The sequence below is a fragment of the Felis catus genome, chromosome X, assembly GCF_018350175.1.
Source record: "Felis catus isolate Fca126 chromosome X, F.catus_Fca126_mat1.0, whole genome shotgun sequence".
NCBI lineage: Eukaryota > Metazoa > Chordata > Mammalia > Carnivora > Felidae > Felis > Felis catus.
In genome coordinates, this window is record NC_058386.1 from 112335724 (window position 1) to 112354673 (window position 18950).

Genomic DNA, 18950 nt, shown 5'->3' on the forward strand with positions numbered 1-18950 from the left:
TCTGTGTCTCCCGCTCTCTCTGCCCCTCCCCCGTTCATGCTCTGTCTCTCTCTCTCTCTCTCTCTCTGTCTCAAAAATAAATAAACGTTAAAAAAAATTTTTTTTTAAATAAAATTTAAATGAACATACCACTCTTGTTGCCTTCAATGCCCAGGCCAGTGTGTCTAAGGCAGTTTTGTGTGCAGAATTGTTAGTGACTGGGGAGAAAGGTGGAAACAACTTAAATGATTGCCAATAGAGGAATGCCAAATGATGATATACTCGTAGTATGTAATATCTGTAACGTATCTGTTAAAACACTGAAGTACATCGTTCTATACATGTTATACATATGTAAAATAGGTACACGTAAAATATGCATGAGTATATGTGTGTATGTTTATGTGTAAACTAGGCTATATGTGTAACCCCAACATGTTAATACATACAAAAAGGCCAGGAAGGACACACCAAGCAAATAATAATGGTTACTTCTGGAAGATGGAGGATGTGGTGACAGTGGTCAGAGGATTCCAGTGCTCTCTGTGATGTTTCAATTGTTTTTAATGTTTATTTTTGAGAGAGAGAGACACAGTGTGAGTGGGGGAGGGGCAGAGAGAGAGAGAGGGAGACACGGAATCTAAGGCAGCCTCCAGGCTCTGAGCTGTCAGCACAGAGCCCGACGCAGGGCTTAAACCCACAAACTGTGAGATCATGACCCGAGCCAAAGTCAGACACTTAACCAACTGAGTCACGCAGGCGCCCCCATCATTGGCTTTTTCGACAACACACATTATGTTCTCTATACTTTTCTTTGAGAATCTAATCACAAACTTCCAAACTTGCTTTTGTTTTTAAGTCTATTTGTTTATTTTGAGAGAAAGAGAGAGCACCAGCAGACGAGGGGCAGAGAGAGAGGGAGCCTTCAAAGCAGGCTCCAGGCTCTGAGTTCAAACCCACGAACCGTGAGATCATGACCTGAGCTGAAATCAGATGCTTAACTGACTGAGCCACCCAGATGCCCCTATAGGAGAAATACATTTATGTATTAGTTATGCAATTAAAAGCTAATCAAATAATAGAGTTGTCTATACCAACTACCTTCATTTCACTACCTGTTATTCAACTCTGAATCTGCTCTAATTTGGCTTTAATCCCAATAATTTCCCCTCACATAGCTCTCTCTCATGTCACCAATGACATCTGTGTCACCAAACCAAAAAGATAAGATGTCGGCATGCCCGGCTGACCCAGTCAGAAGAGCATGCGACTCTTGATCTCAGGGTTGTAAGTTCGAGCCTCGCATTGGGTGTAGTGATTCCTTAAAAATAAAATCTTTTTTTTTTTTTTTGAGGGGCGCTTGGGTGACTCAGTGCGTTAAGCGTCCGACTTCAACTCAGGTCACGATCTTGCGGTTTGTGAGTTCGAGCCCAGCGTCGGGCTCTGTGCTGACAGCTCAGAGCCTGGAGCCTGCTTTGGATTCTTGTGTCTCCCTCTCTCTCTGCCCCTCCCCCGCTCGTGCTCTGTCTCTCTCTCTCTCAAAAATAAACATTGAAAAAAAAAAATAAAATCCTTTTTTAAAAAAAGATAAGATGCTCTGTGCTATTTTACTTGGCTTTTTTGTTGTTGCCGCTCTTGACCATTTTCTCCTTGAAATACTCTCTTCCCTTGGCTTCCAAGCCCTTTTATATTTAACATCACATAGTTCTGGTTCCCCCCCCACCCCCACCTCCCTGCTTGCTACCTCTCTAGCAACTCTGTAGTTTATCACTCGACTAAACCACAAATTGTTGACATTTTTCAAAGACTGGCCTTCCATTCTCTACTGCTCTCGCTCTGTACTCTCCCAGGATGTGACTTCTTCTATCATCCAAAAGCCACCAATTCCCAAATCTGTATCTCCATCCCAGAGCTGTAGATAGTGCTGCATGCTTGATATCTCCGTTTGTAACTCTCAGCGTGTCCTCAGGTATAACGGTTCCCAAAACACCCCTCCTGATCTCTCTCTGTCACCCCTGAACTTGGTCCTCTTCCAATGCCATGTCTCAGTGAGTGGCTCCACCATAAGGCCACCGGTGCAACTCGCACTTCCCTCTCCGTCCACCCCCAGTGTGATCCATCAATCACCCAATCCCATCAGTTTTCACTCCTCAATAGCTCATTATATCCATGGTCAACACTAGTGTAATGCTCTAGTTGAGAGGTTATCAAAGTTTGGTTTGAGAACGCTGGGGGGGGGGGGGAATCTGGAGACGCTTCTCGTGCATTCACAAGATGAAAAAATGTGCATAGTAACACCAAGATATCACGTGCCTTTTTCACTCTTATTCTTGCTTGAATATGCAGCAGTCCAGAGGCTATGTGACATGCGATGTCACGACAAATTGAACGCAGAAACAAGTAGGGGCATCTGGCTGTCTTCTATTAAGCCAGACATTAAAAATATCTGCAAAAATGACACGCTTGTTTGCAATGCTTATTTGCAACAATACCACGCTTCTCACTACTCTGTTTTGTTTTAGAGGATACAGGTGTTTTTAAGAACCAATAGACAATAGGGGCGCCTGGGTGGCTCAGTCGGTTAAGCGTCCGACTTCAGCTCAGGTCATGATCTTGCAATCCGTGAGTTCGAGCCCTGTGTCAGGCTCTGTGCTGACAGCTCAGAGCCTGGAGCCTGCTTTGGATTCTGTATCTCCCTCTCTCTGCCCCTCCCCTGCTCATGCTCTGTCTCTCTCTGTCTCAAAAAAAAAAAAAAAAAAAAAAAGCAGTAAAAAAAAAAGAACCAATAGACAATAGAACAAACAATTCTAATATTTGTATTAACCATAAAAGTCCCAGAATAGCCAAAGCAATCCCGAGAAAGAACAAAGCTGGAGGCCTTGTGTGCCTTGATATCAAACTATACTACAAAGATACAGTAATCAAAACAGTATGGGATTGGAAAGAAACCTGACACTTAGATTAATGGAACAAAGTTGGGCCCAGAAATAAGCCCACATACATGTGGTCCATCAATTTATGACAAGGGAGCCAAGGATATACAATGAAGTAAAGATAGTGTTTTCATTAAATGATGTTGGGAAAACTGAACAGCCACATACAAAAGAATAAAAGTGGAATGCTATTTTATATCATATGCAAAAAATTAACTCCAAATGGATTAAAGATAAGAATGTAAGATCTGAAACCATGAAACTCCTAGACGAAAACACAGGCAACAAGTTCCTTGGCATTGGTCTTGGCAATGATTTTTTTGGATCTGACACCAGAAACAAAGGCAACAAAAGCAAAAATAAACAAACATGACTAAATCAAACTAAAATGCTTCTGAAAAACAAAAGAAACCATCAACCGAATGAAAAGGAAACCTACTGAAAGAGAAAATATCTGCAAATCATATATCTCATAAGCTAATATTCAAAATATATAAAGAACTCATGCAGCTCAATAGCAAAAACACATAAAACAAAACAAAACAAAAACAAAATAATCTGATTAAAAATGAGCAGAGGACTTGAATAAATATTTTCCAAAGAAGACATACAAATAGGCAACAGACACGTGAAAAGATGCTCAATATCACTCATCATCAGGGAAATGCAAGTCAAAACCACAGCGAGACATCATCTTACACCGGTTAGAATGGCTACTACCAAAAGGATGAGAAATATTAAGTGTGGGCAAGGATATGGAGAAAAGAGAATGCTTGCACACTGCTAATGGGAATGTAAATTGATGCAGCCACTGCGGAAAACAGTATGGAGGTCCCTCAAAAAATCAAAAATAGGGGCACCTGCGTGGCTCAGTGGGTTAAGCGTCTAACTCTTGATTTCAGCTCAGGTCATGATCTCATGGTTCGTAAATTTGAGCCCCACGCGGGGCTTTGTGCTGACAGGGCGGAGCCTGCTTGGGGTTCTCTTTCTCCCTCTCTCTCTCTGCCCCTACCCTGCTTGTGTTCTCCCTCTTTCTCAAAAATAAATAAACTTTTAAAAAATTAAAAATAGAATGACCATGTAATCTAGCAATTCCATTTCTAGGTATTTATCCAAAGAAAATGAAAAGACTAATTTGAAAAGATATAGCTCCCCCCACCAATGTTGATTGCAGCATTATTTACAGTAGCCAAGATACAAAAGCAACCCAAATATCCTTCAACGGATGAATGGATAAAGAAAATGTGGCATAATATATACAACGGAATATCATTTAGCCGTAGTAAAGAAGGAAATCTTGCCATTTGGAACAACATGGATCGACCTTGAGGGCATTACACTAAGCAAAATAAGTCAAACAGAAAAGACAAATACCAGGGCCCCTGGGTGGCTCAGTTGGCTAAGTGTCTGACTCTTGCTTTCGGGTCAGGTCATGATCTCTCAGTTCGTGAAATCGAGTCCCACATCTGGCTCTGCATTGTCAACATGGAACCGGCTTGGGATTCTCTCTCTCCCTCTCTCTCTCTCTGCCCATCCCCTGCTCGCATGCTTGCTTTCTCTGTCTCTGTCTCTGTCTCTCTCTCTCACAAAATAAATAAATAAACTTAAAAAAAGAAAATACAAATACCATACCATCTCATTTATACGTGGAATGCAAAACAAAAAAACCAAACACCAGAAACGCGTAGCAACAAAAAAGCGAGCTCACAAATACAAAGAACGTATTAGTGGTTGTCAGCGGTGGGGAGGTGGGGGTGGGAAAACGGGTGAAGGGGGTTAAAAAGTACAAACTTCTAGTACCAAAGTCATGGGGATGTAACTTACAGCATGCTGCCTATAGTTAATACCATGTTGTATATTTGAAAGTTGCTAAGAGTAAATCTTCAAGGTTTTCATCACAAGAAAGAAAATTTTGTAACTCTGTTATGGTGATGGATGTTAACTAGATTTATGGTGGTGATCGTTTTGCAATGGTTCCTGCAATACAGGGATATACGTGTCCGTTCATAACAAGTTGCTGTTGGTGCAGAAATATATTTCACAGTCGGAAACTCTATAGTCCCAAGGGAAAAACTAAAACTCTTCCCTCTCGCTGTATCAGAGTATATAAATTCCGAGGATAGTTACTCAAATGGGAAACATAAGCCTCAGAGTGTAAAGCCTGTGAGGTCGAGCTACTTTGAATGGCTGTCTTGCTATAGGAAAGTGCTAAGTGTGTATACAAGGGGAAGGGCCAGAGTTAGCAATTGACGAATGGGGGCGGGGCAGACAGGACCTTACCGCAGTGTGAAAGCGACAAACCAGAGGTATACATAGGGTGCAGTGGGAACACATTCAAGGGACACTTGCCCCAACTCTGTGCATGTGTGTGTGTTGGAAGGGGTGGAACATGTATAGTGTTGCCGCGGGGGGGGGGGGGGGGGGGGGGCGGCTGTCAGGAAACATGTGCTGGGCAAAGTAACTTCCAAATTATGAGCTGAAATATAGGATCAAGATTTCAGCCAAGCAAAAGGTAGGAGAGGGGTTGAGTGCTCGCCGAGCATTCTAGACCAATGAGCAGCAAGGCTCAATTTGTTCCCAGGCGAGGGGCTAGGGAGAGTGGCCTCTTCACATAACTAAAAGCAATTCTCTGGAGCAGAATCAGAGTGATTGTGGGAATGGAGCCCCATTCCCCCTCCCTCGTCCCCAATTTTGATGCTGGAGAGGTAGGTGTTGGGGGCTGGGGGTTAGGTAGAGCAGGCCTCACTAAGCAAAATTTGGACTTAATCCTTAGGGCAATGAGGAGTCAGTAGGAGAGTGTTTCAACTTCTTATTTTGAGATAATTTTAGATTTACAGACGTATTGCAGAAATAGTACAGAGAGGTCTCATATACCCTTCACCGAGCTTCACTTACTGCGAACATCGTACATAATTATGGTACAATGATCAAAGGAGCAAAGGAAGAAATCAACATCAGCACAATGGTGTTACGTAAACTACAACCGTAATTGGATTTCATCAATTTTCTCATTAGTGTCCCTTTTCTGTGCCAGGATCCAATCTGGGCCCCCACATTACATTGATCTGTGCAGCGAAAAAAATTGTACTTTTTATTTATTTAAAGGAATCTCTACACCCAATGTGGGGCTTCAACTCATGACCCCGAGATCAAGAGGGATCCCACTGAGACGGACACCCCTGTGCAGCAAAGGCTTTTAAGGAGGAGTGTGAAACGGATAGATTTACACTATCAGTTTCAAGGAAGCCTATTCAGATTTGGGGGAACTGGGAAGCAAAACGTGATTCAAGGCAGGAGGCCCGAGGGGTAAGTTAGACTGACTTCTGTCAGCACCCTGTGAAAGGTCTGATGTAGCTTCTGAAGCTGACACCCTGGCCGACCATGGCATACTAGTTTTCTTTTTTTTTTTTTTTAACTTTTATTTTAAAGTTTATTTATTTATTTTGGGGGGTGAGGAGCAGAGAGAGGGGGAGAGAGAGAATGCCAATCTGCTGTCAGCACAGAGCCTAATGTGGGGCTCGATCTCATGAACCGTGAGATCATGACCCGAGCCAAGATCAAGAGTTGTATGCTTAGGGGCACCTGGGTGGCTCTGTCGGTTAAGCCTCCGACTTCAACTTCAGGTCATGAGCTCTTGGGTCGTGGGTTCAAGCCCCACGTTGGGCTCTGTGCTGACAGCTCAGAGCCTGGAGCCTGCTTCAGGTTCTGTGTCTCCCTCTCTCTCAGACCCCTCCCCCACTCATGGCTCTCTCTCAAAACTAAAAAATAAACATTAAAAAAATTAAATAATGGGGCGCCTGGGTGGTGCAGTCGGTTAAGCGTCTGACTTCAGCCAGACTTCAGCCAGGTCACGATCTCGCGGTCTGTGAGTTCGAGCCCTGCGTCGGGCTCTGGGCTGATGGCTCGGAGCCTGGAGCCTGTTTCCGATTCTGTGTCTCCCTCTCTCTCTGCCCCTCCCCCGTTCATGCTCTGTCTCTCTCTGTCCCAAAAATAAATAAAAAACGTTGAAAAAAAATTTTAAAAAAAGAAAAAATTAAATAATAATAAAAAAGAGTCGGACGCTTAACCAACTGAGCCACCCAGGTGCCCCTGGTTCTTTTTCTGATGTTCCAATATGCTGATTTAGAAATGAGGCTTAAACAGAACATGACTTCACTGGATTACAGTGTTCTTTTTTTTTTAATAATTTTTTTAAATGTTTATTTTATTTTTTTATTTAAAAAAAATTTTTTTTCAACGTTTTTTATTTATTTTTGGGACAGAGAGAGACAGAGCATGAACGGGGGAGGGGCAGAGAGAGAGGGAGACACAGAATCGGAAACAGGCTCCAGGCTCCGAGCCATCAGCCCAGAGCCCGACGCGGGGCTCGAACTCACGGACCGTGAGATCGTGACCCGGCTGAAGTCGGACGCTTCACCGACTGCGCCACCCAGGCGCCCCCAAATGTTTATTTATTTGTGAAAGAGAAACAGACAGAGTGCGAGCAGGGGAGGGACAGACAGAGAGAGACAGAGGAGACACAGAACCTGAAGCAGGCTCCAGGCTCTGAGATAGTTAACCCACTGAGCCACGTGCCCCTTGGATATCTTTAACTCCACATGGTTAGAACTATGGAGAAAAAAATTACCTATTAAAAACCAACTATTACAGACCTAGTAGTTGTATTCATCTGTTTTTTACATATTTTCTTTTTTTTATTATTATTTTTTAAATTATTATTTTTTTTTACGTTTATTTATTTTTGAGACAGAGAGAGAGCATGAACGGGGGAGGGTCAGAGAGCGAGGGAGACACAGAATCTGAAACAGGCTCCAGGCTCTGAGCTATCAGCACAGAGCCCGATGCGGGGCTCGAACTCACGGACTGCGAGATCATGACCTGAGCCGAAGTCGGATGCCCAACCGACTGAGCCACCCAGGCGCCCCAGTTTTTTACATATTTTCTTTACTGCACTCTGCAGCACCCACTTTTATGAAGTGCCATTATTGTGTTTCTCTCCTTTCACAAAGTTGTTTGAGTGACACTACGTATCACAAATTTCATGGTCAAATTTCGCTACGCACCATTGTCAAAGACAGCTCCTCCGAAGGCCCATATGCTTCACTCAATCTTTTACTTGCTTGTTTCATACTTGATGTAGCTGGAAATTCGACAGCTACATCGTAAAATGAGTTTCTTTTTTTTAAGTTTATTTTGAGAGAGACAGAGATAGCATAAGTGGGGGAGGGGCGGAGAGAGAGAGGGAGAGAGAGAATCCCAAGCAGGCTCCCCCATGCCAGCACAGAGCCCCACTCGGGGCTCGCACTCACGAAACCACAGATCATGACCTGAGCCCAAACCAAGAGTTGGACTCTTAACCTACTGAGCCACCCAGGGGCCCTGAGTTTGTTTCTTTTTTATTACCACTTTGCATTTCCTTTTCATACCCTTAGGTTTCAAAACTAAATTAGGTACCAGGGGACCTGCTTCCTGGCCTTGACTTGGTCATTTGTTAGCTATGTGACCTTGGACAAGCAAACTTACTTCTCTTGGCCTCAGTTATCTCACATAAATGGGTACTATCCTGTTATCTACATTTGCTCTCATCTTTTTTTTTTTTTGTAAGACCTTATTTTTAAGTAATCTCTACATACAACAGGGGGCTCAAACTCATGATCCCAAGATCAAGAGTTGCACAGTCTACTGACTGAGCCAGCCAGGCACCCCTACTTTTGGTCGCATCATCTTTTGACTTTTATGTGAGGTAACATAGACACAAATCCCAACAACAGTGTAAGTTACATGGCATTCATTCATCCATCTTTTAATTTATTCTGAATCAATGTGTTGTCCTTATGGGCGAGCAAACTGCTACCCCCAAATGTGTGTTTTTGGCATGTGGATTATTTTAGGCTGATTATTTTTAAGAAACACAAGACTTGGGAAGTTTTACTTTTCTTTTCTTCTTTTAAATTTTTTTTAAAAAAAGTGTATTTGTTTATTTACGTAATCTCTATGCCCAACATGGGGCTGGAACTCATGACCTCTAGATCATGAGTCACATGCTTTTCTGAATGAGCCAGCCCAGTGCCCCAGGAATATTTTCTTTTCTTTTCTTTCTTTCTTTTTTTTTTTTTTTTTTTTTTTTTTTTTTACCTTCCCCTTAACTGCCTAAAAGAATTTAGATAGAGGACCTGTTCCAGAAAGAGAGCTATCATGACAGATAACTACAGTATAACATAATCTAGGTGTGGTAGACAAAGGAATTTAGGAAAATCTGTTAAAATTCTTCTCTGTGTCCCATTGTTTCTGTATAGCCCAGCAAACATTTGTTTACCAAATATTTGCTCATTTTCATCTTCTTGTGAATTGCCTGCCTTCCTTTTGAAGCCCCAGATCCTTACCCCTTCTCCTTATTCCAGAATGACATATATACTTCATTTTCCCTGTCTTTGGAATTTCTCATGCTTTTGTGGGTTCCCCATATGTATGTAATTAAATTAGATTGTCTCTTGCTAATCTGTCTTATGTCAGTGTAATTCTTTGAGTAGTCAAAAGAACTTTAAAGGGTAGAGAAAAAAATTTCTTCTCCAACATACTCTTCCCAAGTGCCTGAGTCTGTGCTAGGAATATGGAGACAAGAACAAGATCTTGTACTTGAGACACTTACTTCCAGTAGAGGAAGAGAGATCAGTAAGCAAATAAAATGAATAATGTATTCTTCACTTTCCACCAAAATACTCCTAATGGCACAGGAGGGAAAACCCACGTCTCCCTGGAGTTTGGGGCATAGCCTACATTACAAAATTGATTTCTTTGGGGCACCTGGGTGGCTTAGTCAGTGAAGCATCTGACTTTGGCTCAGGTCATGATGCCGTGGATCGTGGGTTCGAGCCCCGTGTTGGGCTCTGTGCTGACAGCTCAGAGCCTGGAACCTGCTTTGGATTCTGGGCCTCCCTCTTTCTCTGCCCCTCTCCCATTTGTGATCTCTCTCTCTCTCTCTCTCTCTCTCTCTCTCAAATATAACATTAAAAAAAAGAAATTAATTTCTTTGACTTTTATCTTTTTAGAAAAGTTTGTATCTAAATTCCAATTAAAATGCAGTTTCAGATGTGCAATATAGTGATTCAACACTTTCACACACCATCCAGGGCTCATCACATGCACAAGTGCATTCCTTAATCCCCATCACCCATTTAATCCACATCCCCCCGCCACCTCCCTTCTTATAACAATTAGTTTGTCCTCTATAGTTAAGTGTCTGTTTCTTGGTTTGTGTCTCTCTCTCTCTTGAATTTTATCTTTTTAAAAAATGTTTATTGGGGCGCCTGGGTGGCTCAGTCGGTTAAGCATCCGACTTGGGTTCAGGTCATGATCTCGCGGTTTGCGAGTTTGAGCCTGGAGTCAGGCTCTGTGTTCAGAAGTCAGAGCCTGGAGCCTGGAGCCTGTTTCAGATTCTGTGTCTCCCTCTCTCTCTGCCCCTTCCCCACCTGCACTCTGTCTTTTTGTCAAAAATAAACAATTAAAATAAAATTTTTAAATGTTTATTTATTTTTGAGAGAGAGAGAGAGTGCAAGCAGGGGAAGGTCAGAGAGAGAGGAGGGGGGACAGAGGATCCAAAGAAGGCTCTGTTCTGACAGCAGCAAGCACAATGCTCGGCTCAAACCCACAAAATGTGAGATCATCACCTGAGCTGAAGTCAGATGTGCAACTGACTGAACCACCCAGGTCCCCTTGAATTTTGTCTTTTAAAAGCTTTGCAAATTTTGCATTCCACACCACAATATAGCCCCATTTATTTTGCTGTTACTTTTTTTTTTTAAATACATCATCCTAACAAGTGGGGTTTATTCTGGAAATACGTGGCTGATTCAATATTTGAATATCAGTGTAATACATCATATTAATAGTTTTTTTTTAACATTTATTTATTATTGAGAGACAGAGAGAGACAGAACACGAGCATGGGAGGGGCAGAATGAGAGGGAGACACAGAATCCGAAGCAGGCTCCAGGCTCTGAGCTGTCAGCACAGAGCCCGACGTGGGGCTCGAACTCACAAACCATGAGATCATGACCTGAGCCGAAGTCAGACGCTTAATGGACTGATCCACCCAGGCGCTCCTCATATTAATAGTTTTAATAAGAAACACTGCCAAGGGGTGCCTGGGTGGCTCAGTGGGTTAAGCATCTGACTCTTGATTTCCACTCAGGTCATGTTATCATAGTTCATTGGATCCAGCCCTGAGTCAGGCTCTGTGCTGACAGTGCAGGGCCTGCTTGGGATTCTCTCTCCCTCTGTCTCTGCCCCTCACCTGCTTGTTCTTTCTCTCTCTCTCTCAAAATAAAATAAACTTAAAAATAAAAGAAACACTGCCCCCAAAATTGGGTAAAATTCAGTATCCAGTCGTGGTAAAAACTCTCAGCAAACTAGGAAAGAGAAAGGAACTTTCTTAACCCGATAAAGGACTAGTATAAAAAGCCTATTGCTGATGTCACACTTCATGGTTAAAGACAGAATGCTTTCTCCTTAAGATGGCAAACAGGGTAACAATGTCTCCTCTCACTTATACTCCATATCCTATTGGAAATCCTATTTGGTGCGACAAGGCAAGAAAAAAAAAGGCATACGAATTGGAAAGGAAGAAATAAAACTGTCCCTATTTATAGGTGGCAGTCAGGCCCCACTCTGCAAGAGTTCTTCAAACTGGGGGAGGGGGAGCCTTGGCGTTGGGCAAAGCCAGGCCTCCCTAGTGATTAGCTTGCTCAAGACTGCCCAGGGGCTTCTGCATTTGGGGGGCGGGGTGGGGGACAAGAAGACGACTCCTAGAGCGGGGGGGGGGGGGGGGGGGGGGGGAGGAGCACAGAGAATCCACCGGAGTGAACCGCCTCCATTTCAGGCCCAGCAGGTGGGTGGAGCTGGTGACAGTCACACACTGGGGACACCAGGAGGGGCTGTATCTTGTAGCTGAGAACGGGGAAGTAACCTTCGGTGACGCTCCACTTCTTAACCGACACGGCCCCGGCCGGGAGCCTTAATGGAAGGCCTCAATGCCACGGTTGGAGTTGTACGTGAAGAAGGTGATGGTGGGAAAAAAGGATCGCGAACACGCTCACCGCGGCTCTTTGCTGCTTATCCGTCTCTGGCGCCTGCGGAGGGGCGGGGGGGCCGGCGGCCCGTAGGTGACCTGGGTGGCACACCCGCCCCGGGGAGCGCCGTCGCGCCCACGGTCCCCTCGCTCCCCGAGCCGCCCACGGCTCGCTCAGCAGGGCGCCCAGTCCCGCAGCCATCCCGGCTCCGCAGGGCCCTAGGGCAGCCGCCAGTCTCCCGCGCCCAGGCCTCCGAGGCTGGCCGGGCCTCCCATTTACGCGAACACGTACACTTGTCATCCAAGGCTGATCAGAGAGGGACAGGGACGGTAACGCAGTGGTGAACGTAAGCTTTGTATTCAAGCTCTGGTGACTTCTAACCGTGACCGCCCTACCGCTCCCTACCTTCCCTTTCCCGTTCCTCTGCACAAACGGGGTCCTTTTCCAGATGGCCTTATCCTGTTCTCCACATCTTTGCAAGGGCTTCTCCGGCCCGCGTGCTTAAGTCCGGTCTTTCCACTCTCCCAACGCCCCGAATTCTGATCCTTGGTACATTTTCTCCTTCAACCGTTCCTGCCTCCCTGGTCCAAGAGTTAACTCGCCAAATTCTACATGCCTCTGCTAAGGGCCAGCTCGCTGCCTTTGTTCTGCCTCCAATAGTCGCCTGCCAATCGGCAGAGGACAGACCTCTCCCAAGCGAGGGAAATTGGACAGAATGGCGAGGCGCACTCGTCTCTGCATAAACAAGTGACCTCTTGTTCTCCAAAGCTCTTGAGAGACAAGGAGGAAAAAAAGGATCAGCTCTTCTACTGTCCTGGGATGTTGTCCAACAGAAATAGAATGCGAGTGAACCCATACTAGGGTCCAACCACTATGCTGTGCACCTGAAATTAATATAACATTTTGTCAACCATACTTCAATAAAAAATTTGGGATACGCCCGTCTGACATTCTCTAGGATGTGATTATTGTGGTTTTCTTTCTTCAAGTGATTTTTATCTTGAGGTTTTTCAGATGATCAATGAATCATAATATAATAAACATACTCTGCTTAAGTCATGCATGTGAAATAAAAGTTGTATCTCCCGGGTAGAAATGATGGCACAACTTATTTCACATTGAGTGATTCATATATCATCAGAGACCACATACAAATATTAAACAGCTTAACTGGCTAGTCTGTATCACTGAATGGCTTTTTGGGGTCTGCTGTATTTTTTTTTTTTTTGCGGCATTTATATTAAAATTGCTTTAACAAAAAAATATGACGCGAGCCACGTCACTGTAAATATTCTATGTTATAGCAGCCACACTTTATTTTTACAAAATGTTTTATTTAACGCAATAGACCCAAAATATTGTCATTTCGACCTGCAATCAATATACGAATGCAGAGGTTTGCACTCCTTTTTCCAGGCAGTCTCTGATATTGGGTGTGCATTTGACACTTATGGAACATCCATTTCGGACTGGCTGCATTTCTAGCGCCTAATACCCATCATCCTGTACGGTCTGGCCCCGGAATTCCCCCCCTTTCTCTCGTTTTGTCCCCCCCACCTCGCAGGAAGAAGTGAAGATGATGGGGGGCGGTAACACTGCTACTTTGGGGCCGAGGCAAACTCGGGGAGGACGCAAGACCCTGTGATGTGACGTTGAGATGCTGAGACTTCTCAGCCAGACTTCCTTGTCCCCCTCCCCCGCACCGCGAGACAGCACCAAAGGCAGCTCTCGAGGTACAGCCAACCGCTGGAAAGTGCCGGGCTGCGGGTGGGGGGATGGGGGAATGGGGGACGCGGCGGGGAGGGGGTGGAAGGCGCAGCGGGGACCCGCACGCATGCGTATTGAATGCGCTCGCAAACACTGCCTGGCGCCCTAGCAACGGGTTCCAAGCCACTGTCTCGCCGTAATAAGTGGCCTTCCCAGGAGTTCTCGTCCAACCAGCCGGTCTAGGCTCCTCCCGGTCCACGGTTCTTCCTTATCATTCCCGCTTCTCCCTTCCACTGGTTCAATCTCGTCTTCTGGTGTGTGTTCCCGAGCCCTGAGGCGGTTCCTAAAATGAGTACTCGTTTCCGCATGGGAACCAACCCCTGGCGCCTCAGGCTCGCCCGGCCCGGGCTGAGGTGGCTGCTGGGGCTGGGGCTGTTCCTGGGGCTTCAGGCTTCCCGCAGCGCAGCTTTCTACCTCCCCGGGTTGGCTCCAGTTAACTTCTGCGAGGCATCCCGAGAGACTGCAACCTGCAAGGTGAGGACCCCTGGGAGGCAGTGAGATGTGAGGGGAAGGCTTTGGGTTGGGGTATCGGGCACACCAGGGGAGACCATGGTCGTGAGCTCTTGGACTCGGACCCGGAACGCCAAAGCCCTGTCCATAGGTGTGTCTCAACGTCCCAGTCTCTGAGCCTCGCACTTGGGAGTATCTGGACCTTTCTTTTTCCCGGATTCTATTTCCCTCCCTTTTGGCTCCTGCCCCGTGCTGTGCCTTCGTCCAACTCCCGCTCAGCTCCTTCTCCCTCATAGCTCCTCCTTTCCCCCCTTTCCCTCAGCTCCCGCCCTTTTATCTCAGCTTTCCTCTTCTCTTCACTCTGGGCTCTGCTCCTCCCTTCCCACCTTCCCTGATCCCTGTCCATCCAGGCCCTGCCCTTCCCTTCCCCTTTCTCTCTCCTGTAGGCCCCGCCCCTCCACTTATCTCCCCACTCTAGGCCCCGCCCAACCACCCAGGCCCTGTCCCGCCCCTTTCCTCTCCCTTCTAGGCCCTGCCCCTCCGCGTTCCTCTCCCCTCAAGGCCCTGCCTCTCACCCTTATTCTACCATCTAGAGCCCGCCCTTCCGACAAGGCTCCGCCCCTACACCGAGACTCGGTCCCTCGACTTTTCTCTCTTGTCTAGGCACCATCCCTCCCCTTTCCTCTCGCCTCTATGACCCTCCACTCTGCATGCCTCTCCCTTCTAGGCCCTCCCCACCCCATTCCTCTCACTTTAATGCCCCACCCCTCCCCTTTCCTCTCCCCTTTGTGCTCCACCCCTCCTATTTCCTCTCCCATCTAGGCCCCGCCCTTCCACGCAGGCCCGGCCCCTCCGCTTTCCTCTTGCCTCTAGGCCCCGCCCCTTCAACCACGCCCCTCCCACCCACATTTTTTTCCTCCCCTCTAGGGTCGCCCCTCCCCTTTCCCTTCTCCTCTAGGCCCCTCCATTTCATGCAGTCCCCGCCCCTCCGCATTCCTCACCCCTCTAGGCCCCGCCCCTGCAACCAGGCTCCACCCATTATCTTTCTTCTCCACTCTTGGCCACGCCCTTCGATCAGGCCACGCCCCCACTCTATTGGCCATGCCCCTCAAACCCGCCCCACCCGTCCAGTTTTTTCTCCCCTCTAGGACTGGCCCCTCAACTTTCCTCTCCCTTCAGTGTTCCCGTCCTCTCCCCAGGCCCCTCCCCTCCCCTCCCTTCCCCTCCTCTCCCCTCTCGAGGCCCAGGCCCTCCACTTTCCTCTCCGCTCTGGGCCCTGTCCTTCCACTAACGCCCCGTCCCTCCACCGAGGCCAGCCTGGCCACTTTCATCTACCCTCTAGGCCCTAGCCCTCTTTTCTCTCCCCTCTAGGCCCGCCTCTCCAACCAGGCCCCGCCCTTCCACTTTCTTCTCCACTCTAGGCCCCTCCACTCCCTGGTCTTGTCTTCTCTAGGCCCTGCCCCTCCACACTGGCCCCACATTTCCCCTCCCCTCTAGGCCCCGCCCTTCCACCCAGGCCCCACCCCTCCACGTTCCTCTACTCTCTAGTTCCCGTCCTTCCAACCACGCCCTGCCCGTCCAGTTTTTTCTCCCCTCTAGGACTCGCCCCTCAACTTTCTTCTCCCCTCAGTGTTCCCATCCTCCAGCCCCCTCCCCTCCCCTCCCCTTTCCTCTTCTCTAGGCCCAGGCCCTCCACTTTCCTCTCCACTCTGGGCCACGCCCTTCCACTATGACCCCGCCCCTTCACCCAGGCCTACCTGGCCACTTTCATCTACCCTCTAGGTCCTGACCCTCTTTTCTCTCCCCTTAGGACCAGCCCCTCCTCTTCTACTCTCTAGGCTCTGGCCCTCCACTTTCCTCACCCCTCTAGGCCCCGCCTCTCCATCCAGGCCCTCCCCTCCCCTTTCCTCTCCCCTCTATGCCCCACCCCTCTCATTTCCTCTCAAGAGTCCCAGCCTCCACCCAGGCCCCTCCCCTCCCCTTTCCTCTCCTGTCTAGGGCCTGGCCCTCCACTTGCCTCTCCACTCTAGGCTCCACCCCTCTCCCCTCTAGGCCCGCCCCTCCAACCAGGCCGAGTCCATCGACTTTCTTCTCCCTTCTAGGCCCCACCCTTCCACATCACTCTCCCCTCTAGTACCTGCCCCTAGAACCGCGACCTGTCTGTCCACTTTTTTCTACCCTCTAGGACCGTCCCTCAACTTTCCTCTCTCCTCCCAGGAGCCTCCCCCCGCCTCTCCTCTCTGGTCTAGGCCCTGCCCCTCCCCTTTCCTGTCCCCTGTAGGCCCCTCCACTCCCCTTTTCTCTCGATCTAGGCCCCGCCCTTCCATGGTCCTCTCCCCTCTTAGCCACGCCCCTCCAACAAGACCTCGCCCAACCATTCTGCTCCCCTCTAGGCCCCGCCCTTCCACCCAGGCCCCACCCCTCCACCTTCCTCTCCCCTCTAGGCTCCGCCCTTCCAACCATGCCCTACCCATCCAGTTTTTTCTCTCCTGTAGGACCAGCTTTTCAACTTTCCTGTCTATGTCCCCATTTTCCACCCAGGCCCCTCACCTCCTCTTTCTTCTTCCCTCTAGGCCCCACCCCTCTCCTTTCCTCTCTCCTCTAGACCCAACCTCTCCCCTTTCCTTTCCTTTAGGCCCCTCCTCTTCCTTTTCCTCTCATCTCTAGGCCCTGCCCTTCCACGGAGAACTGTTCTTCCAAGTTCCTCCCCCCTCTACCTCCCTCTATGTCCCGCCCCTCCCCTCCCCTTATCTTTCCCCTATGGCCCTGCCTCTCCACCCAGGCCCCTCTCCTCCCCTTTCCCCTTCCCTCTAAGCCCTACCCCTCCCCTTTTCTCTCTCCTCTGTGCCCAGGCCCTCTCCTTTTCTCTCCCCTCTAGGCCCTTCCACTCCCAGGTCTTGTCCCCTCTAGGCCCCGCCCCTCCACACTGGCCTCCCCCTTCCCCTTTCCCCTCCTATCTAGGCCCTGCCCTTCCACTCAGCCCCCATCCCTCCGGGTTCCTCACCCCTCTAAGCCCTGCCCCTCCAGCCAGGCCCTGCCCATCCACTTTCTTCTCCCCTCTAGGCCCCGCCCCGCGTTCCTATTCCTTGTAAGCCCTGCCCCTCCAACCATCCCCCATCCTCCCCTCTAGGACCCGCCCCTCAACTCTCCTCTCCCCTATCTACATCCTCCACCCAGGCCCCTCCCCTCCTCTTTCCTCTCCTCTCTAGGACCCGGCCCTCCACTTTCCTACCACTCTAGGCCCCGCCCTCCCCTTTCCTCTCCCATGTAGGCTCCTCCAGTCCCCTTTCCTCGTAGGCCCCGCCCCTCTGCTTTGGTCTCGTCTCTAGGCCCTTCCACTCCCCTTTCCTCTCCCCTCTAAGCCCCGACCTTCCATGCAGGCCCCACCCCTACGCGTTCCTCACTTCTCTAGGCCCCGCCCCTTCAACCAGGCCCCGCCTAACCACTTTCTTGTCCCCTCTAGACCCCGCCCCTCAGCTTTCCTCTCTCCCTCTTAGGTCCCCATCCTCCACCCAGTCCCCTCCCCTTCCCTTTCCTGTCCTCTGTAGGCCCTGGCCCTCCACTTTCCTCTGCAATCTGGGCCCCACCGTACCACCAAGGCCATGCCCCTCCACCTGGGCAACTTTCCTCTTCCCTCAAGACCCTGCTTTTCCCCCCGGCCCCGCCCCTCCCCTTTCCTCTCTTCCCTTGGATTCACCCCTCACCTTTTTTCTACCCTCTAGTCCATGCTCCTCCCCTTTCCTCTCCCTTCTAAGAGTCGACCCTCTCCTTTATTCTACCCTGTAGGCCCCGCCTTTCCCCTTTTTTCTACCCTCCAGGCCCCTCCCTTCTACCCAGGCCCCGCCCCTCCATGTTCCTCTCCCCTCTAGGCTTGGCCCCTCCACTCAGGCACCTCCCCTCCCAATTCCTACCTCTCTGTGCTCCCCCCCCTCCCCTATAGACCCTGCCACTCCATCCAGGCCCCATCCCCTCCCTTCTCCCTCTAGGCCCCAATGCTCCCTTCCCACCGCTCCCGTCTGGGTCCCACGCCTCCCACCTAACTCCACCCCACCCTCTTTCTCTTCCCTCTTGGCTGGCTGTCTTCTCTTAGTTCCTCTGCTTCCTCCTTTCTAGGCTACTTCTCCACTGCCCTTCTGGGCTCCTCCTGGGCCTCCTCCCTCTCCCCCCTCCCTATTGGCTGCTCCTCCTCCTCCTCTGTCGGGCTCCTCTGCTTTCCCCCTCCTTGGCTCCTCCCTCTTCCTGCCCCTCTCCCTCTCCCTATTCCTTTTCCCTATCCCTGAGCTCAGTGGGTGGCTCAGATCTCTTGCAGGTTTTTGGGTTCAAGTCCTGCCTGGGGCTCTGTGGTGACGGCTCAGGGCCTGGAGCCTGCTTCAGATTCTGTCTCTCTCTCTCTGCCCCTCCCCTACCCAGGATCTGCCTCTCTTTCTCTCTCTCTCTCTCTCAAAAATAAATAAACATTAGAAAGGGACTTATTTTTCTGACTCCTAGTTGCCTGATCTAGTTGTATGAGGGAGTGTTCTGGCATACCACAAGGGCACTGGGAAGCTCAGAACAGTGCTGGGTGTGGTTTGACTACATTCTTAACCAACTTGAAAGTTCCGGGGTTTTCTAAAGGCCAGTTGTAGGTGCAGCAAGTTTGCTCTTAAAACTTGGAATTTGCCTTTTCCTGCGGGAAGTATTGATAGTAATTTCCTACAGAAATGGCCTTTAGGGGCACCTGGGTGGCTCAGTTGGTTAAGCGTCCGACTCTTGA

At 48.9% G+C, this 18950-nt stretch overlaps 1 protein-coding gene across 1 annotated transcript in view; it reads left to right on the forward strand.

The window, feature by feature from the left end:
- The first annotated feature begins 13777 nt into the window (after positions 1-13777).
- LOC101083916 (transmembrane 9 superfamily member 2-like) overlaps positions 13778-18950 on the forward strand; it is an 88453-nt gene continuing 83280 nt past the window's right edge. Inside the window, exon 1 of the mRNA XM_023249085.2 lies at positions 13778-14221. Within this exon, the coding sequence (XP_023104853.2) occupies positions 14036-14221 (186 nt within the window). The 5' untranslated portion in view covers positions 13778-14035. The remainder of the gene's footprint in view (positions 14222-18950) is intronic.